We start from the raw sequence: 20644 nt of genomic DNA, 5'->3' as shown, positions 1-20644 counted from the left end.
TAGGCAGGGTATGAGAGGAATCATTGTTTCCAGACTGTGAGAATGTTGGCTCCATAAACTTTTTAGGTACCATTGAAGTTTCCTCATATGCAGTTTTGCATATGGCATCAGTAGGATGCAGATAACTGGGTTTTTGTTGCCAACAGTTTGAAGTAAGTAGTCAGTTGCCTTTGCTTGCTGGCGTGAGGCAAGCCATCTGGGCAGCTGTATTCAAGCTTGCACCCAGGAATGTTATCCTTTGAGAGGGTACCAGTTGTGATTTCTTTTCGTTTATTGTGTACCCTAGGCATGTTAGAAGCCTTTTCACAAACGCTAGATGTTGAAGAAGAATGTCCTTGCTCTCTGCTTGAATGAGACAGTCGTCCAATTAAGGGTATATTTGTATACTTTTTCATCTGCAAAATGCAATTACTGGTGCCAGGCACTTTGTGAAGACCCAGGGCGCAGTAGATAAGCCAAAGGGCAGTGCAAAGAATTAGTAATGCATAAATCCAGCCTTGAATCTGAGGTATCTTCTGCAAGACTGTCTTATTGGGACATGCAGGTATGCCTCTTTTAGATCTAATGTCACCAGCCAAGCATTCTTGCCCAGCATGGGCAGTAGCTGCTGCAAAGTCAGCATTTTGAATTTTGGAATTTCCAGGTATGTGTTCAAAATTGATAAATCCAGTATTGGCCGCCAGACCTTGCCCTTTATGGGTACCAAAAACAGTTGAGTAAAAACCTTGTCCTTTTTCCTGTTCTGGTACTGGTTGAATGGCCCCCATATTCATGAGGGACGTAACCTGTTTCTGTGTCTCTGCCCATTGATTTTTAGGCAGATCTGGCCAACCGTTTGCCATTGGCAGAGTGTAGAAATGGAATCTGTATCCCTGTGATACTATGTTTAGTACCCACTTGTCCTGGGTTATTAACTGCCAATTGTGAGCAAAAAGTGCTAATTTTCCCCCTAAGGGTGCTGCCAAAAGATAAGTGCTTGGTGTAGGAAGAGGGAAGTCATTGGGACTGTTTTATGTAGGTTTGCGCTTTATCTCCTCCAGATTTGGAGGTAGAAGCGCCCCATTGCTTTGACCTGTATGAATCTTGCGACTGGTATCTGGAACCCTTAGGGCATCTGGATTTGCCCCTTTGAGCTCTGTCTGACGCAGGAAAGGACCAATTCTTTGTAGGCCAGTGTCTACTGAATCTTGGTGGCTGCACTTGTAAGAAGTCTAACTATTTGCATAGATTTAGCTTGGTCTTCCATTTTCTTTAAAACCTCTTCTGCCTTAATACCAGAGTATCGTGCTGTAAAGGTGCATCTAGCAATTTAGCTTTAACATGGTCAAGCAAATTTTGTTCCTTTAGCCAGGCATGCCTCCTAAGCACAGATCCAGTAACTGTAGCCCTGCAGGAGGCCTCTAAGGAGTCAAAACCACATTGCAAAGTATGCTTTCCAACCTGTTCAGCTGCATGCAATAATTCCTGCAATTCTTTATTTTCTGCACATTCAGAAATCAACATCATTTTCTGTTTCAGCAATCCCATAATATGTTGTTGATACTTAAACATATGAAATTGACAGTTTAAGGCTCTGACTGCCAAGGTTGCAGATGTATAAACCTTTTTTCCCCATCTGTCCAGTGCCCTTGAATCTCTGTCAGAGGGGGGTAGGATTTTTTTGCTGTTGAGGCCTTAACTCCCTTTGGACCCTGTGAAATAGTTTCAGGATCAGCAGCAGGGTTTCTAAATAGAAATTTATGTGAGTCAGGGACCATGTAATATCGGTCAGGCTTACTGGGAGCCAGAGGTAGAGAGTCAGGGGTCAAGCTGGACTCTGAAAACACATCATCCACAATGTCTAAAACAGGGGGAATGGCCAGAGGCCTGTGATGAGGGAGAAGAAGAAAATCCCTGAGTCTCTTTTTTGATTCTGAGAAGTCTCGACTCTCCCAGTGAAAATGCTCCCTCAAAGTATGCAAGGTTTCCCTAAATGAATAATCCTCAGGAGGAGAAGCAGAAGGTATAGACTCCTCAGCATCAGAATCCTCATAGGGAGGTATAAAAAATTCCTGAACAGAAGAAGAATCAGAAGAAATAGAAACCTGATCTGAAGATTCATAATCGGTGTCTTGCCTAGGCCTCTTATCTGGAGGGGGATGAGTACCCCTGATCAAGGTAATAAGGTCTTCGGCCATTTTGATCATCTGTTTTTTAGGCATAGAGGCCTGTGCACGTGGCTCATGCATCGTTTTTTTAGTTTTAGAGGTTGCTTTTGTCTTTGGTTTTGCAGCTGTCTTCGGTTTGATATACAAATGTTGAGGTCTGAATACACCCACAGAAGCCGGTGCCTGCTCAGCGGCTCCAGACCCATCCGAGGGAGATACATCAGTCGGTCCAGTACCTTGAGTATCTTGCAGCATGCCGGACTCCACATGGGTGTTGGAAGAGGCCTGGGACTTGAAGATAGCGGGTATCAGGGGCTGCGAAAGCACCTCACTGAGTACCGGCGACTGGCTTAGGAGAAGCTTCTTCGTCGGTTTTGGATCTTGACTGCCTTTCTCTGTCCTTTTCTTTGCGTTTTTTATGTACTCCGGTAGTCGGATTGCTATCAGACGACATTTCTGGGTAGTTAAATCTGTTTCCAAAATACTTTGAGGCAAAAACATACTGAAGCTTAATAGTGCGTTGGTTAAATCTAGCACAAAACCGACAGCCAGGCACATTGTGATTAGGGCCTAGGCAAGGAATACAGTATAAATGGAAATCCTTATGAGGTATTTGCTTCCCACAAGTAATGCAATTATTAACTTTTTCTGACATCGGTATGGAGCAAGAAAAAAGTTTCCCCAACAGGGTACTTAGCTTTAGTGAAGACTTCGGTTCTGAAACTCAAACTCGAATATTTCAGTAGTCAGCCAACCGGCACTTGCAAAATGCTTCTTCCGGCACCACGCGGCAAGAAAGACTAAAGAAAATGGCATCGGCTGCATGTTTTATACCCCTGATGACCTGACGTCATGGAGGAGGAGACAGCAACTGACGCAGGACCCAAGACTTTGGAATTCAGGCCGACTGAGGGCAACCTGCCAGCAGATTACCCAAATGTAATGACTGCAACAGTGAAACACGAAGAACATCCGATAGTGACTGGCTCCCAGCCGGAAGCGTAGATGACTCCTGGATGCCTTGTCCATTTTTATATGGTAGTAGGCATCCTGGAGATCTATTGCGCACATCCAACAGTCTTTCCCTAACAAACGGAGTATCGACTGCAGTGTTACCATCCGAAACTCGTCCTTCCTCATGGATTTGTTTAATCTGCTGAGGTCCAATACCGGCCTCCAGTCTCCTGTTCATTTTGGGACTAAAAAGAATCTGGAGTAAGTTCCAGATCCTAACTGGTCTGCTGGGATGGATTGGATGACTCTTTTCAAGAGCAATTTGCTGGTCTCCACAGTTGCCTGATCCCTGAGATTGGGTGGTACATCTGGGATCTTCTTGGGAACAAACGGTGGAAGGGAAAAAGGGAAAAGGGTTTGATATAGCCTTTGGTAACAACTCTTTGTACCCACTTGTCTTGGGTTATACTTAGCTAGGCTTCTGGATACAAAGAAATGCGACCAAAAATTTTAACAATGTAAGCAAGAAAAATTTTAACAATGTAAGCAAGAAAAAAGTTAACACTTAGCCAGAGCCAAGAGAAGCACAACCGAACTCGTTGACGGGGCAAAAGAGATCTGGGGGTTTGTACTGGTGCACTATGGTATACCTGCTTAGCCACGAGCCAACCAGAAGTCTTCGAGCTTATAAATCAGCCAAGTCGGAGCAGAGGATCGGCTCCAAACCCATACGTAAAAATGAAGGTGAGATTGGGCTACACAACATCAAACATTTGTCCAGGTTTATTTGTGATCCTAAACTCATATCAAAGGTGGAGCAGATAGTCTCTAGCCTGAACAAGAAGAGACCTGGTAGGAGCAGTAACAAGCCAATCATCGAGATTCTGGAAATACCTGGAACCCTTGCAGTCAGAGGTGAGCTGCGACCACCACCATACGCTTAGTGAACACCCAAGGGGCTGTGGTGAGACCAAAGGGTAGGGTTCTGAATTGAAAATGACTGGATCCCAGCTGGAACTGGAGAAGCTTTTTGAACTGCCTGTCCATCATAATGTGGTAAGGATCTATTGAGCACATCCAATCATCTTATTTCAAAAGAGGGAGGGAGGAAGGACTATACCATGACCGCCTGGAACTTAGTGTGTCTAACATACTGATTGAGATGACCAAGATCCTCATTACTCTTTGGCACCAAAATGTTAGTCTGGTTAGACCTCCTGGATGACTCAATTGTCTAGTGTTTTTTTTGTTTCTACAGTGGCTGCCATCTTTTGAGAGGGTGACACAGTGGGGAATTCTTTGTCGAAGGAGGAAGGTAAAGGAAAGGAATGGAACAGCCTCTGGTTATGATCATCCTCACCCAGGTATTTTTGGTGATGGATGTCCATGCCTAGGGGTGCAGAAATGAGCACCCCTGACTGCTTCCACTGCAAAGCAGCTGAACAATTGTTCAGGAGTGCTGATAAGGCCTCTTGGAAAAAGGATCCTGAAGCCTTGGTTTTGCCTCAGGGGTGACTTACATCATTAGAATTCCCCCCTTTGCCGGGGGGGGGGGGTCTCTCCAACAGTGTCCAGGGTAAACTCTTGAACTTCCAGAAATACAGCTTCTTACCACCTTCTGGTTTTTAGGATCTCAGGGGGGTACAGAACTGTATCCCTATGGCAGAAAGAGTTTTCCTGTCTTGCTCTCTTCTACACAGCATGTTGTTGACTTTTGGGCTGAAGAGAATCAAACCATCCAAAGGGGCTCTGACAAAGGACATCTTGAAAGGCTCCATAAAATCACATAAGAGCATCCAAGCATGTCTCCATATGATAATGGCTGTGCTCTAAAAATGCCTTCTGCAGTGTTAGACATCAGGCATATGGAGACATTTGATAGGGACTGCAGGGTGGCCAAGTCCAGTTTTCTTCTTTCACAGACATGAACCCTGAGAGAGATTTGGAGAGCACCACAGTCAAATCTCCCTAAAATCTTCACATATGTTCTGGGTAATACACTACCCTCAAAGCAAAGGTAGCTGAAATTAAACTAGTTTCCCCAAACCTGTCCAATGCGCTAGATTCCTTGCTAGGGGATGGACAGATGAGCTTTCTTCACTCAATTCCTCTTTTTGGCTGCTGCTACAATCATTCCTTCTACCTCCAGGACTCTGCTCCAGTGCTGGCAATCCTTGACTGCAACAAGAAATTTATCAGGTTTGTGCAGAATAGGTTCTGCCACATCTGTCTCCTATAACAAAGATAAAGGAAGATGAATCCGATGTGTGGTATAAAAATTCAAACTTAAAGAAAGCACAAACCATACTAGAATATCAGGTGAGAACTGAGTCAACTTTAAGCATACTAGAACTTTACAATCTCCGCTTTTCGGCCATAAAAGACTTCATCAGAAAAAACACTTTCACATAGCGCTCACTATTTAAATAAATCATGCTCCAATCAAAGGCTACATTCAATTGATCAATAAGACAATTAAGAATTTCTTAAAGCAAAATCATACCAAGCCATGCAGAAACATAATTCCAACATTCATCAAAATGCATTGGCCAACAGTTAAACTGCTCTACATGCTTTGATAAAAATACATAAAACCAAGTTTAAACAGCCATATCTATAAACAAGATCTATATTAGATAAACGAATGCTTAAATGTTCGAATCTCTAAAGATCGACCTTTAGAGATCGAACAGTTAAGTGTTTGAATATCTTTAAAAATTAAAAAAAAAAAAAAAAAAAAAAAAAAAAAAATCTCAGAGTTGGTATATTTCAGTAGTGGGGGTGTGGGGGGTGCAGAGAGGCTTGCCCCCCTGCTAAAACACTTTCATTTTACTTTTTTTTTTTGCTTGATTTGTTTTATTACATTTTCGAACGCTTAACTGTTCGATCTCTAAAGGTCGACCTTTAGAGATTCGAACATTTAAGCGTTCGTCAATGTAATATATATCCCTATAAACAACATATATAAAATGTATAACATATACAAAATATAAACATGTATGTGTGTAATAAAAATATATCAAATATAAAAAAATAGTATATACTTTGTTACTAACTACTGCCACTGTTAATTCTAAGCCTTCTATCCTTTAGAAAACACTTGACATTACTAACCTCATTCATGCCTTGGAATTCATCAGCTTTCAAACTTATCTGCCATATAGCTTTGGCTGTCCCAAAGAGACAGTAGGAGGAGTAGGACCAAGAGCAAGACCTATGACCCTTCACTGGGGAACCTATCACCACTCCAGTAGGAGTTGATGCCTCCAAAATGAGTTGGTCCCGGGAACCGATTTGGATCTCCTCAGAGGCCAACATCTGAGCAGAGCTAACCACTGCTGAGGCTCCAGGAGTAAGGGAAGGTTCCAATAATTTCAGAGTCAATCCCCAACCACCAGAACTGGCGCCGATGCTTTGTCTCAGAGCTCCCTCTGGATCCATAAAGGTAGGAACTAGATGGATCAGACACGTCACTGGAGTGGCAATTAAACAAAGCTTTGGATTTGACAAGGGCAATCCTTGGCATAAAGTTGAATCCTAGGTCCAAAACAGTGAGGCAGATCGGGGTAGGAGCCACCAAAGGTAAAAGGGGGAGTACTCAAGCTCACAGATCCAACAGAGGACAGAGCTGGAAGATCCCCAAACTGAATATGGGTCCTGAGGATCATCATCATCATCACCCTATCCACACTAGCTTCTATCAGGCTTCTGATAGACCAGAATGATCTGGTGAAGGAAGAGGGTCCATGGAGGTCTAGAAGACTGTGCACAATTCTCTCCAGCAAGACAGGGGACTGCAGTCTAGGAGACATCAGATCAGGTAAAAATCTAGGCTACGACAAGGAAGGAGTTTGCAATCTAGTAACTATTGGATCTGATGGAGAGGTTGGAGCTCAGCTTTAAGTAGTTTTGGAGACTGAGCTAAAGAAGCCACTGACTAGAAGGAACAGTTGGGGGGTGGACTTCCGAGACTATCTGCCCTTATTCCTTGGGCCCTGTCACCACTCTTATCCTGTCTATTCTGAAGGCTTTCTAGCAGGTGGGAAGGCTCAAGAAACAGCAGACATAAATTTAGAGAGCTCTCCTACAGAGGATCAGAGAAATCCCTTCAGTACAAACTTACTGTGCCATTCAATAATAGTCCTCTGGCAAAAAACAGTACAAATGCTAAATTCTTCATCCAAGTGGGCAACACCAAAGCAGTACACACATTTCAGAAAGGGATCAGAATTAGGAATCTGAGCTGCAGGCCATGCATTTTTTAAACTTAAAAGGCTTATTGGATATGGTCAGCAAAAGCACTATAACAATAAGAAAAAAAGGCAGTAATATAGATTACTCCAAAGGAAACCCAACACACATTAACAAAAAGGGCAGCAAATGTCTAAAAGGAAAAAAAAACATATATATATATATATATATATATATATATATATATATACACACATATATATATATATATATATATATATATATATATATATTTATTTTTTTTAAAAGAGAGTAAGGGAAAAGTATCACAGTTCAACAACTGAAAGAACTATCCATAATTCAAACACAAGCTGAAAATAGTTTTACAAGCCTTAGCTGAGACAAGCCTGAGTGGGGGATAGCGTCTGTACCGGATGAGCAGCAAATGAGATCTGAGGTAATTTTGGGGACAGGAAGGGGCTGTAGGCAAGTGAAAGCACCTGAGCTATAGATCCTAAAGTGGCCAAAGTCAGATCCAAAGACCCATCTGTTGAGGAATGGGGAAAGTTATGTTGGCTTAGTTCTTAGAATACTTTCAGAAAGGAACCCTCCCCACTTAATTCTGACTTCCAATCTCTCATTTAGCCTTCAAATTAAACTTATTATACCAGGGAATGCAAAAGTTTCTACTGCCCTACTCATAAAATTCCAGCTCACTCTGTCAAATGTTCTCTCTACATCAAGACCCACCAACAAGAGTGTCATTTTCTTACTTTCTGCTGTTCTAGTAATGCTGTCAAATGTTAGACTCCTAGTCACAAATCACACAAATCCATAATTATCAATTTTGGAAACAACTTTGCAATTCTTTTAGCTAATACAGACTGACACTTTATAATTATGGTTTAAAATTAAAATGGTTCTGTATGGAATGGTCTGAAGAGTGTTTACCGTCTTTAGGTATTACAGCCACCACAGCTCCCCCCCCCCTCAAAATATTAGTACTTCACCTCCTCGTAAAATGCTGTTAAAACGTTCCAGACATTTACCGCTTTCTTCCTTCCTAACTTCAACGGGAATATCACCTGTTCCTGGGGATTTTCCTGCAGATTGATTACACATCACAATATTCATCTCATCTCCTATCTTAACTGTTATAGGTTGAGCCTCATCTACCTCTAACCTTGCCATACTTAAGTCTTCCATAAATATTTCCATTTGTACTCTTTCTAGATTTCTATCTTTCCTTGTTTCATATATTTTTCATAAAATTTCCAAAATATCTCTAATACCACTACAGGACCTCTAGTTATTTTTCCTGTTACAGGCTCCCTAACTTTGGCAACAACCCTTTCTATTTTCTGTTGCCCAAGTCACTGTGCTAAAAGTTTTTGTGCTCTGGAATTTATATAAAAAAATAATTGCTTAGCAATCTTTCTAAAGTCATGCATATTATCCTTCTTCTTTTAGCTTTTCCCAGTTAGGGGTCACCACAGCAGAACTCCGGTCCGCTAATGATTGGCAGTAGATTTTTACAGTGCTGAGTTGCCAGCCCGACGCCCAACCTTCAACGAAGGCATGCCCATTTTACGCACGTTTTTCGAACGCCTCTCGACTGCGGGGAGGACATGCAGACTCCACACAGAAAGCGCTCCAGCCGAGAATCGAACGGGAGAACCTCTTGCTGTGAGGCGACAACATATCAATAGATGTAGATATATATATATATATATACTACTACCGCGGCTTCATATTATCCTGATAGTCCTTTATTTTCTCTTCAGCACTCTGCAGGTGCACATATTGTACTATGAGATTCCCCTTGCTCTGCATTACTTCAATCTCTGTCAGGCCCTCTAAATAAATCACATTACTGCACTAATAAACTACTTTTATTCCTATCCTATATTTAAACTCTGTTTTCATTTTATCGCACTGTCTAGTTATAACTTCTGAAGAAATTTCTATCTTCCCTTATAACTCAAATAATTTCCACTACCCACTCCATAAAGTCTTCTCTTTTTTAACAGGTAGGAGGGAAAGTACCAGTATCTCATTTTTATTTCACTAACCTGTATTTTATCTCAGTTTTTAAGGGTGCCTAATCTGAAACAGTTATTAGATGAGTGTTGAAGTTTTCAATTAAATGCACGTGTTTCTGTGAATTGTAATTTCTAGCTAGTCTACCCAGTTATTGTACTTTGGGGAGAATAAGTAAATTCTGAGCTGTTACTACTGAATCCACATCTTTGTACCACATATTTTAATTAACTTCTTCAAAAATCTGCTTTTTGTTATATTTTTCCACAGTTCCCCTAGATACATCATCACTGTTGCAAATCAAGTTTCTCTTCCCATCTAAGTAATACAGCCTGCTGAAAGCTGATTGCTTCTCCCCAAACTTTCTTAAGCTCATTACCACAAATCTACCACTATCTTTTTTTCCTCTATCACTACTGGAGTTTCTTTAGCAATTTGTACAATTACTGCCCCTTTCCACTGTCCAAGATACTCTGCTGAAATATACATCCTGAAATCCTTTATCAAATTCACATGTGCATTTCTTTCCCAAAGTGTCTCCTGCAAAATTTGCACCCTACATTTCTTAATATAATTCAGTACTCTTACCTTTCTGTCTATAACTAAGGACATTTACGTTCCAAAATATGAAAAAGTGTAGTCATTATGATAATTTACCGTTCCCACCTATAACACGGCAATTTTTTTGAATGTTTACTTCAAACTTTTGTGTTATCTGCACACAGTGTTTGGCAGAAGGATCTTTTATGCAATTGTTTCTCATTATCTCCATTTGAACTTATGTCTCATTTTTTTCAAGACTTTTTGATTTAATGAAAACCATCACACAAAAAAAATCAATACATTTTCAGAACACCCCATAACCTATTAAGTTACACACACACACACACACACACACACACACACACACACACACACACACACAACTATGTTCACCTTCAGAACAAATAAATCTCACCACCTGCTTCTAGATATTCCTTAACTGCTGGGATAAATTTTCTTCCCTTCTGCCTGCAGTACAGTGAATAATCATTTTCCAAGAACATTCTGCCATCTAAAATTTAATACTCTTCCCTTCCACCAAACTTTTGTTAAGATCAACTCTTTTTGCTGGAATGACTGCATCCTTACTAATATACATCTTGGCTGCTTTCTTACAGCCAGTGTGGAGCATACACATCAACATCCCACTTTTTCCCCATTTGCTTACATGGATCAGGGCGCTGTGTCAACTTTTGTCATCTCTCTCATTTCAATGCCACATTCCTGACTTCTTCAAAACTCCTGCCTGACTGCCACAGATCTTGGCTCATGCAATCCATCCACCTCTTTGTTGGATGCCCTCATTTTCTCTTTTCTTCCTGTCTGTCCCAAATGATCTTCACCAGACTGATTCTGCTTTTCTGCACATGTGCCTGAGCCACCACAATCTGTTTTCTTTGATCTTTTCTGCAGATTTTCGGCTTTTCTGTAACATGCATTCAAATGTGCCCGTTCAATTAGTGAATCCTGCAATGGAATACCAGTCAAACTGCTTATTCGTGTTTTCATAAAATTAATACAGTCTGCTCCTTCCAGTTTCACTGCTACAGCAGAAAATCTCAGATTTTCTCTGCATGCTCGGTCTTCTAATGCTACCATTTATTGAAACTGATATTCTTTAGAAGTCTCATACTCAGCCAGCCTTCATTTCAATCTCTGGTTTGTGCAGTTTTATCAGTTCATCTAAACTGTTAGTTAAAACTTCTATTTTTCAAGCCTTTTGCTGTTTGAGTGATGCACTCTTTCAATAGTTCATTTATTCTAAACAGGTCTAAGTACATTTGATTTATTTTCTCACTAAATTACTGTAAACAGTCTCTTGTACCAAAGCTGAAACTTGAACTGCTTTTTTGCTAACAGCTGAAGGATTCTTCCCAGCCATTGTTTTCTCTTCACCTTTTCTACCTGATTTTCTTTCAGGTTGTCTAAATTTCTTCTTTGCCGGCATCCAGGCAGTGTACTTAATAGCCAGTAACTGTATTTTACGCAAGACGGCAGAATTACTTGCTCTTATATCTCATTTTTTTCACACTGGGAGAGCTGAAATTAAGCTGTTGCTGTGTGTGCTGCCATCATGGAAGTCCCGCGAATTCCACTTCTTGGCAGCATACATGGAAACCATATTTAACTGGCTATTCTACTGAACATACAAGTGCTGATCATGAAGCACAAATAATTTATTTTTATTTATTTTATTTTATTTTACATTCAACAAATGTAAAATAAATAAATAAAATAAAATAAATAAACTGGCTATTCTACTGAACATACAAGTGCTGATCATGAAGCACAAATAATTCTCCTATGAGGTAATAAATCAAATGCCTTACACAAAAGTTAAGAACACAAAATCTAGATAAAGCTCTTCCATTACCTCCTTTCCAGTTAAACAAAAATGATGATCTCAGACTAACCACATTTTAGTTTATTAAAGCAATGCTCTACATATAGCACTTAATTTTCCCATATTAACTCTTCTAGTTGTGTCTTAAGTATCCTTTCTGTGACATTCAAACTACCACAGTGTTAGTTAAACTGATCATACACTGAAAAACTTAATGCATTCCTTCAAATAGCAATGTACTGCAACAAAAACATACAGGAAAGACTGCTAATTGTTGCCTAATACAATAAAAATTCTACATTTAATATCCTTCATCATCAGGGAAATAGCACCATACACATAAAGGTGCAAGACTTCACTCATTTCACATGCTGGAAAACACAACACTTACAGCTTGTACATCAAGCAAATGGGGAGGGAGGTGAACTCAATCTGAAGCACAGAACATATTTACTATGCAGTCCAGAAACTAAGCAAAAAAGAACTACTTTGAATAACTATCAAACTATTAAATATTTTTTTTTACTTTTAATCTCTAAGCTTCTGTCTCAAAGTGGGGCTGAAAAGGGTCCTTGAACCAGCACAAGTACCCACTTAACAAAAATTACATCCTGAACATTTTAATAGTCATTTAATTCCAAGCTACTTACCCAAAAGAGGAACAGAAAGCTGCCTCAGAAAAAGTGAATTAATTCTTTGGCGCTGAGCTTGCAATCCTGCCTCTTCTGAAGATGGGTCGGGAGAGAGCTAGACAAAAAAAAAAATCAAACTTGTTAGTACTTTTGAGCACATATGTTTACAATATACTGCCCAACTTCATGGATTTTCACAAAGTACAGTAACTTCAAGTTTTACTGTATGACAATTACATCGGGACTCAAACACCCATTAGAGCCTTCATACAAGATAATATTCTCATCAATGCAAGTGGTGTTTGGCTCCAAGTCAGATCTATCTGAATGATTCCCAACCAAAAAATGCAACCATGTTATTAAACCACAAAATATAAATAACTTGTCACAACACTTCATTACTGAAGAATTTTTGGCAACAATACAAGTAGAATAACGTTCAAGCAAAGAAGCGAGGTTTAAGGGAAGACAGGAATAGAGCAATTTATGTAATGTTGGAGCGAATGATAAGTGTTAAAAACAAAACATATGTATACTGCATGAAAAAATACAGTTTCTTTTCCATTAAAGTATGTGTATCTACGTCACTATCCAAAATAGGATTTAATAAAGTGGTTTTAAAAAAAACACTCTCTTGGTTTACTCATAATGAAACAAAACACTTGAGAATGGTAACCATGATGGAAGAGGTGAACCTCTTCAGCTGTATCAAACTTCACTTAAGACCTAGAAGAACCAAACAGAAGAACACAACTCCTCCTGCAGGACTCCAATGTTAGGAGGACAGATAAAAGGGAAAGAAGTAGGTATCAGGAATGTAAGGTACGATACCAAGGCTGGAACAAACAGGAAGGATATCCTCAGGTTAACTGAAGACAGTGCATGAGGTATGAATCTACATGTTTATGTCCACAAACAGATGGCAAATATGGCTGGAAAAAGGGTCACAAATGTGAGTTTGAGAAAGTGGAGAAGGCTTATACAAGTATACAGTGTCAGAGATGCGGTTTACCTACTGCATAAAGGCGATGATGGGTAGTACCACATCAGTGGGTTCAGCAGCTGAATAGAGTTTAGTCATTTGATTTCAATGGGGACTGTAGCTCCATTACCAGGGATGCAAGCTTACACAAGCATGCTGGTCTGTATTTAGCTGGGATGGGAGTCAGGACCCAAGTACAAGAATAAACATTTCACAAATATGCAATTACTCAGGGGGGGCACAGAGAAACTTTCCCAAAAAAAGGGGAAAAGGTTCCCTTGAAAAAAAAAACTTAAGGGACCCCCCCCCCCCCCCCCCCCCCCCCCCCCCCCCCCCCCCCCCCCCCCACCCCCCCCCCCCCCCCCCCCCCCCCCCCCCCCCCCCCCCCCCCCCCCCCCCCCCCCCCCCCCCCCCGCCCCCCCCCCCCCCCCCCCCCCCCCCCCCCTTAAAATATCCCCCCCCCCCCCCCCCCCCCCCCCCCCCCCCCAAAAAAATTTTCAAAAACAAAAAAAAATAAAAAAAAAATAAAAAAAATACACAAAAAACAAAAAAACACCCCAAAAAACTAAATTAAAATTAAAATCAACAAAACACAAAATATTTTAAAAAAACAAAAAAAAATAAATATTTATTTAAAACAAAAAAAATTTTTAAAAATATACACACACACAACATTTAATAAAAAAAATTTAAAACAAATTATTTATAAAAATAAACACAAACAAAAACCCCATATTAATAATAAAAAAATTTAAAATCACCTTATATTAAAAATTTTAAAATATAATATACAAAACAACAATAAAACACAATTTTAAAACAAAAAATAAATTATTATCAACACACAATACAAATTAAAAACAAACAACACACCACCCTTTTTCAAACTTTTTAACAAAACATTTAAAACAACCCCCAACACATCCCATACACAAAAACCCTCCCCAAAAAATTTTTAACCCAAATATTAAATTTTTTTTTATGTAACCAACACCAATAAATTTTTTTAACACACAACCCCAACATTTTAAAATTAAATAAAAAACAAACCCAAAACCTTATTTTTTTTATAAATTTAATACAACCAAAAACCAACCAAACAAATTTTATAAAAAAATTTTTACAAAACCACCACCACAAAAAACACAATTAAAAATTATAAACATTTTTTACACATAAACCCAAAAAAATTTATTTAATTATTTCAATCCAACTATTATCATTATTATAATAAAATAAATAAAAAAAAAACACACAAAATAATAAAAAAAAATTTTATTAAAACCACATTTTTTAAAAATAATATTTTTAAAACACAAAAACAATTATTAATATAATAAAATATAAAAATTTCCCTTTTTATATATAAATTATTTAAAAAACAAATTTTTTAAAAGGGGGCAAAAAACATTAAATCATTTTTATATATATATATATATAAAATAAATATATATACAACACACAAACATAAAAATTATATATAAAAAAAAATATATATATATATATTTTTTAAAAACCTATATATATATATATATATATATATATAAAAAAAACACACACACAAAAATTATATATATATATTAAAAATAAATATAAACATATATATATATATATATATATATATTAAAACACACAATATATATATATATATTCACACAAAAACACAAAAACATATATATATATATTTTTAAAACACACACATATATAAAAATAAAATACACACAAATATTATTCACACATATAAAAAAAAATATAAATAACACACACACACAAAAATTTTATAAAAAATATATATTTTTACAACACATAAAAAATATATATATATAAACACACACATAATATATATATATATATATATATAAATATATATATATATAATATATATATATATATAAAAATACAAAAACACAAAAAACAACAAATAATATATATTTACACACACACACATATATATATAAAATATATATATATTTTATAAAAATATATATATATATATATATATATAAAATATATATAATATACACACACACAAAAAATATATAAAACACAACAAAAAAACACACACACCAAAATATAAAAAATATATATTTTTATAAAACACAAATTTTATAATATACACACAAACACACCAAACAAAAAACATATATATTATATAAAATATATATAAACAACAAAATATATAAAAATATATATATATATATACACACAAACACAAAAAACACACAAAATATATATATATATATATATATAACACACACAAAAAAATATATATATATTTAAAAAAAATTTTAAATATATATATATATATATATATATAAAAAAAATATATATATATAAATATATATATATATGTATATATATATATATATATATATACACACACAAATATATATATATATATATATACACACACACACACATATATATATATATATATATACACAACACAAAAATATATATACAAACAAATATATATATATATATATATATATATAAAAAACAACAAATATTTAAAAAAAATTTATATATATATATATATATATATATATATAAAAACACACACACAAAAAAAACACACAAAATAAAAAATATATATATATTTTTATATATATATAATATACACAACACAAAAATATTTTATATCACAAAAAAAACAATATAATATTATTTATTAAAAATTATATATATATATATATATATTAACACACACACACACACATATATATATATATATATAAAAAAAATATATATAACACACACAAAAACCACATATATATATTTTTCACACACACCCAAATAAATGTATATATATATATATATATAAAAAAAATAAAATTAATATATATATATATATACACACACACACACACAAAAATAAAAAAATATATATTTTAAAATATTTTTAAAATTTATTTTATAATATATATATATATATATATATATATATATATAAATAAAAATAAAAATTTTATATAAAAAATATATATATATATATTTTCACACACACCCCAAAAAAATATATTTTTTCACACACAAAAAAAAAAAAACACACACACATATAATATATAATTTAAAATAAAATATATTAAATAAACAAATTTTTATATATATTTTTTACACAAAACACACAAAAATATATCCAAATAATTTTTTACAAAAAAAAATATATATAAAAAATATATATATAATAACACACACAATAATATTTTAAAAAACACACACAAATAATATATATTTATAAAACATATATATATATATTTTTTAAAATTTTCACACACACATTTTATAATATTATATATATATATAAATTTTATATATATATATATATATATATATATATATATATATTTTCCCCAACAAAACATATATTTTATATAAAAAATATATAAAATATATATATATATTTTATTTTTTAAATATATATATAAAACACACACACATACATATATAATATAAAAATACACACACAAATATTATTAATATACAACACACAAACCATTTTATTTTATTTTTCACAAAATATAAAAAAACACACACACATATTATATATATATATATATATATATAAAATATATATATATATATATATATATATACATAAACATATATAATAATATATATATAAAAAAATAAATATACACACATATATATATATATATATATATATATATATATCACACAACAAATATTTTTTATATATTTTAATATACACACACACAAAAAACACACACACATAAAAATTTTTAAAATATATATACACACAAAATTTATATTATATATATTTAAAAATAAAAAATAAAACACACACACAATATTTTATATTTTATATATATAATATATTATATAAAAATATAAAAACATATATATTTTTTAAAAAAAAAAAAAAATTTTTTATTTAAATATACACCCCACAAAATATATTTTTTTTATATTTTAATTTTAATAATATATATTAAAAACACAAATATATATTTATATATATATATATAATATATATATATTAACAAAAACATATATTTTTAAAATATACACACACACACACACACACATATATATATATATATAAAAACACACACACTATAATAATATATATATACACACACAAAAAATTTTTATATATAAAAACTTTTATAAAATATATATATTTTTAAAAACACACACACCCCACACACACAACATAAAAATTTTAAAATATTTTATATATTTTAAAAAAAAAATATATATATTTTTAACACACCCAAAAAAACTTTTATAATAAATTTTTCCCCCCCCTTTTTAATTATTATTTTCCCTCTTATATTATAAAAATTTTTTAATTTATTTATTCCCCAACACAAAAATTTTAATTTAAACCTAATTTAATTTTTTTAAAATTTTTTTAAATATTGACCCCAACATTTTTTTGGGATTTTTGTTAAATAATTATTTTAATTTTAATTTTTATTTTTTTTGTAATTTTAATTTTAAATTTACCAAATTTTTTTCCCTAGGGGGAATTCCAAAAAAAACCACACCACACAACCCTTAAAAATTTAAGAAACCCCCTAATAAATTTAATTTTTTAAAAAAAACCCCCTCAAACCATTTTTATCCCACCCTTTTTTTTGGGGTTTTCCATTTATTTTAAAAATTTTTCCCAAATCCATTTTTTCAAAAACCCCCTAATATTATATAACACAAACCCTTATTAATTAATTTTAAATATAAATTTATATAAATTTTCAACCACTTTAATATTTAAAAAATTATATTATTTAAATTAATTATTTTAATTTTTAAAATATTAATTTTTTAAATTTTAAATTTGTTTTTAAAATATATATTTTATTTATTTAAAACCCAAAACCTCTCAAATTTTTAATTTTTAAACCCCTTTTAATTTTTCACACAACACCCTTTTCAAAAACCAAACCCCACCAAAATCCCCCTTTTAACCACCCAAAATTTTTAATTTAAACAAAATTCCCAAAACTAATTTTAATTTAATTTTAATCCAAAAATCCACCCAACACCATTTCAAATCCCCTAACCAGTTTGCAACCCTCTTTAATAAAAAAACCCCCCTTTTTTAATATGCCCAGTTATTTTAAAATTTTCATCCAACTTTTATATTTTATTATTTTATTTTAAAAATCACCACAAACAAATTTTAAAAAAATTTTTGGGTTTTTAAATGTTTATTCCCAATTTTTTTTATATTTAATATTATATTTCAACCACTATATTATAATATTTCCCCACCCCCTTTTTATCCCAAATTTTTTTAAAAACCCAAAACCCCCTTTAAAAATTTATTTATAAATTAATTAAATATTTATATTATTTTTCTTGGGGCATGGTTAAACGGCAGCCCGGGAAAAGCCTCCCAGAGTGTTTTTTTGGCTTTCGCCACCCTTTTTGGGGATTAACTTGTTGGGGATGGGAAAAATTTCCCCTTTTGGGGGGGAAGTTTACGGGCCTTTCTGCCAGGGGGCAAGGGGGCCCCCGGGGTTTTTTTTTTGTCTTTTCCACTAAACTCAAGGGGGTATTGGGGTTGCCCCCCCAGGTTTAAATTTTTAAAAAAGGGGGGGCCTTGGGATTAATCTTTGTGCCAATTTTTCTTTTAAGTCCCTTTAGATGATTTTAAGGGATTTGGTTTCCCTTGGGGTTGGAGATGTTCCCTTTTTGGGGTTTTTGGGGGCTTTATAGTGGGACTTCCCCTTTCTGGTAAAAGCTTTTTTATGGCGGGGGTTTTCCACCAAAAAGGGTTTTTTCCCTTGCCTTTGGGGAGGATTTTGGGGGTTTTATTTGGGTGCTGGAACCCCAAAAGGGGCTTTTTCCTTAGGGCCTAAAATTTTTGGAAAAGGGGGAAATTCTCGGTTTGGGAATTTTCCCATGGGGGGCTTTGAAGGTTTTCCAACCCTTTTGGAAGTGTTGAAGGGGTTTGCTTTTTGGGCCCCCCAAAACCCTTTTCCTTTTTGGGTACAATGGATTCCATAGTTAAATTTTTGGGGGCAGTTTTTCCCAAAGGGTATACCTTTTGGCTTTTAGACCCCCAGGGTTGGGGAATTACCCATCCTTAGTTTTTCTTGTGGGGGGGTTTTTGGCCCCCATTTTGGTTCCAATTTACCCATTTGGTTTTATAAAAATTTAAAACCCAAGAGGGTTTTGGGGTTTGAGTTGGGGGTCCCTTTTAAAGGGTTGGGGGAGTTGAAGGCACCCAATTTAATGGGGTTTAGAGCCTTTCAACCCATTTTTTCTGGGGGAAAAGCGGGGTTTATTTTGGGAGGGGGTTTGTGAAAGGCTTTAAAAGGCCGGGTTTTGGGGCCCCCCTTTATTCACATGGTTGGTTTTTCCAAAAATGCCTTTGGGAAAGTTCCCCCAACAAACCTTGGGAGGTGTGGGGGTTAATTCTTTGATAAATTATGGATACCCTCCTTTTGGGGTTCGGTTTTCCAAATTTTTTGGGGCCGGGTTTGTAGGGGGGTTTTCCCGGGAGCCTTCCGGGTTTCCCTTTTAAAACGGGAAACGGGATTTTTTGGATTATTTTTCCTTACTGAAGGAGACCCCGGGGAAGTCCCCCCTTTGATCTTGGGTTTAGACCTTCCCCCTGGCTTTGGGAGCGGGATTACCCTTTAAGTTTCTTTTTTTTGTGTTGTCTAATGGGAAGGTGGGTTTGTTTTTTGGTTTTTTGCCTAAAAGGCATTTTGGGGTTTCCCAAGGCCTTTACAAAACAAAGAAGGGTAAACGGGTTTTTGGCAATTTTCCCTGGCCCAAGGGGTTTTTGGGGGATGTTTTTCCCGGGCTGACAGACCTTTTTGGGATTTTGTCACCAATACTTTCCTTTTTTTAAATTGTTTTTTTGGGCTTTTCCCCCGGGCCCCTTCCTTTGGGAGGGTAAGTCTTGGTTTTAGGGTCATCCGCCCTGGGGTTCCATGTTTTAAAAAGGGGTTCCTTTTGGGGCCTTTTTCCCATGGCCGGGGGAAGGTTACCTCAGGTTTTAAAGGGGAAACTTTGAAAATTTCTTATTTTTTTGGGCTTTGGGGGGGGTTGGACCTGAGTTTTTGGTTGTTAAAATGGGGGATCCTTTGGAGGAAAAAGGCCCCAGTTTAACCCCCTTTCCTTTTTTTCCCCTTTTGGGGGGAGTGGGACCAGTTTTTCCTATTTTTGATTTTAAAAATTCGGGAAAAATTAGGGTTTTGGGGTTTAGTTTTGGGCTTTTTGGGTGTTGGCACCCTATTTTTTTGGAAACCTTATTTTTTTTTTCCGGGGGGGGTTTGGGTTGGGGGTGGGTAGGGTTGGGGCTTTGGATGTTGTTTGGAGGTCCCCGTGC

General features: G+C 35.1%; 1 protein-coding gene across 2 annotated transcripts in view; it reads right to left on the bottom strand.

The window, feature by feature from the left end:
• The window catches only part of SART3 (spliceosome associated factor 3, U4/U6 recycling protein), a 1581088-nt gene that overhangs the window by 1358739 nt on the left and 201705 nt on the right, over nucleotides 1-20644 (bottom strand). For both annotated transcript variants that reach the window (XM_044068408.1, XM_044068409.1), the window contains exon 5: nucleotides 12369-12465. In XM_044068408.1, coding sequence (XP_043924343.1) covers nucleotides 12369-12465 — 97 coding nt within the window. The remainder of the gene's footprint in view (nucleotides 1-12368; nucleotides 12466-20644) is intronic.

This window comes from Protopterus annectens, chromosome 4.part0 (genome assembly GCF_019279795.1).
Source record: "Protopterus annectens isolate FY-2018-M chromosome 4.part0, PAN1.0, whole genome shotgun sequence".
In the NCBI taxonomy this organism is placed as follows: Eukaryota; Metazoa; Chordata; order Ceratodontiformes; family Protopteridae; genus Protopterus; species Protopterus annectens.
Note: the sequence above shows the minus strand (reverse complement) of the source record. Positions and strands in the feature narration are given on the sequence as shown.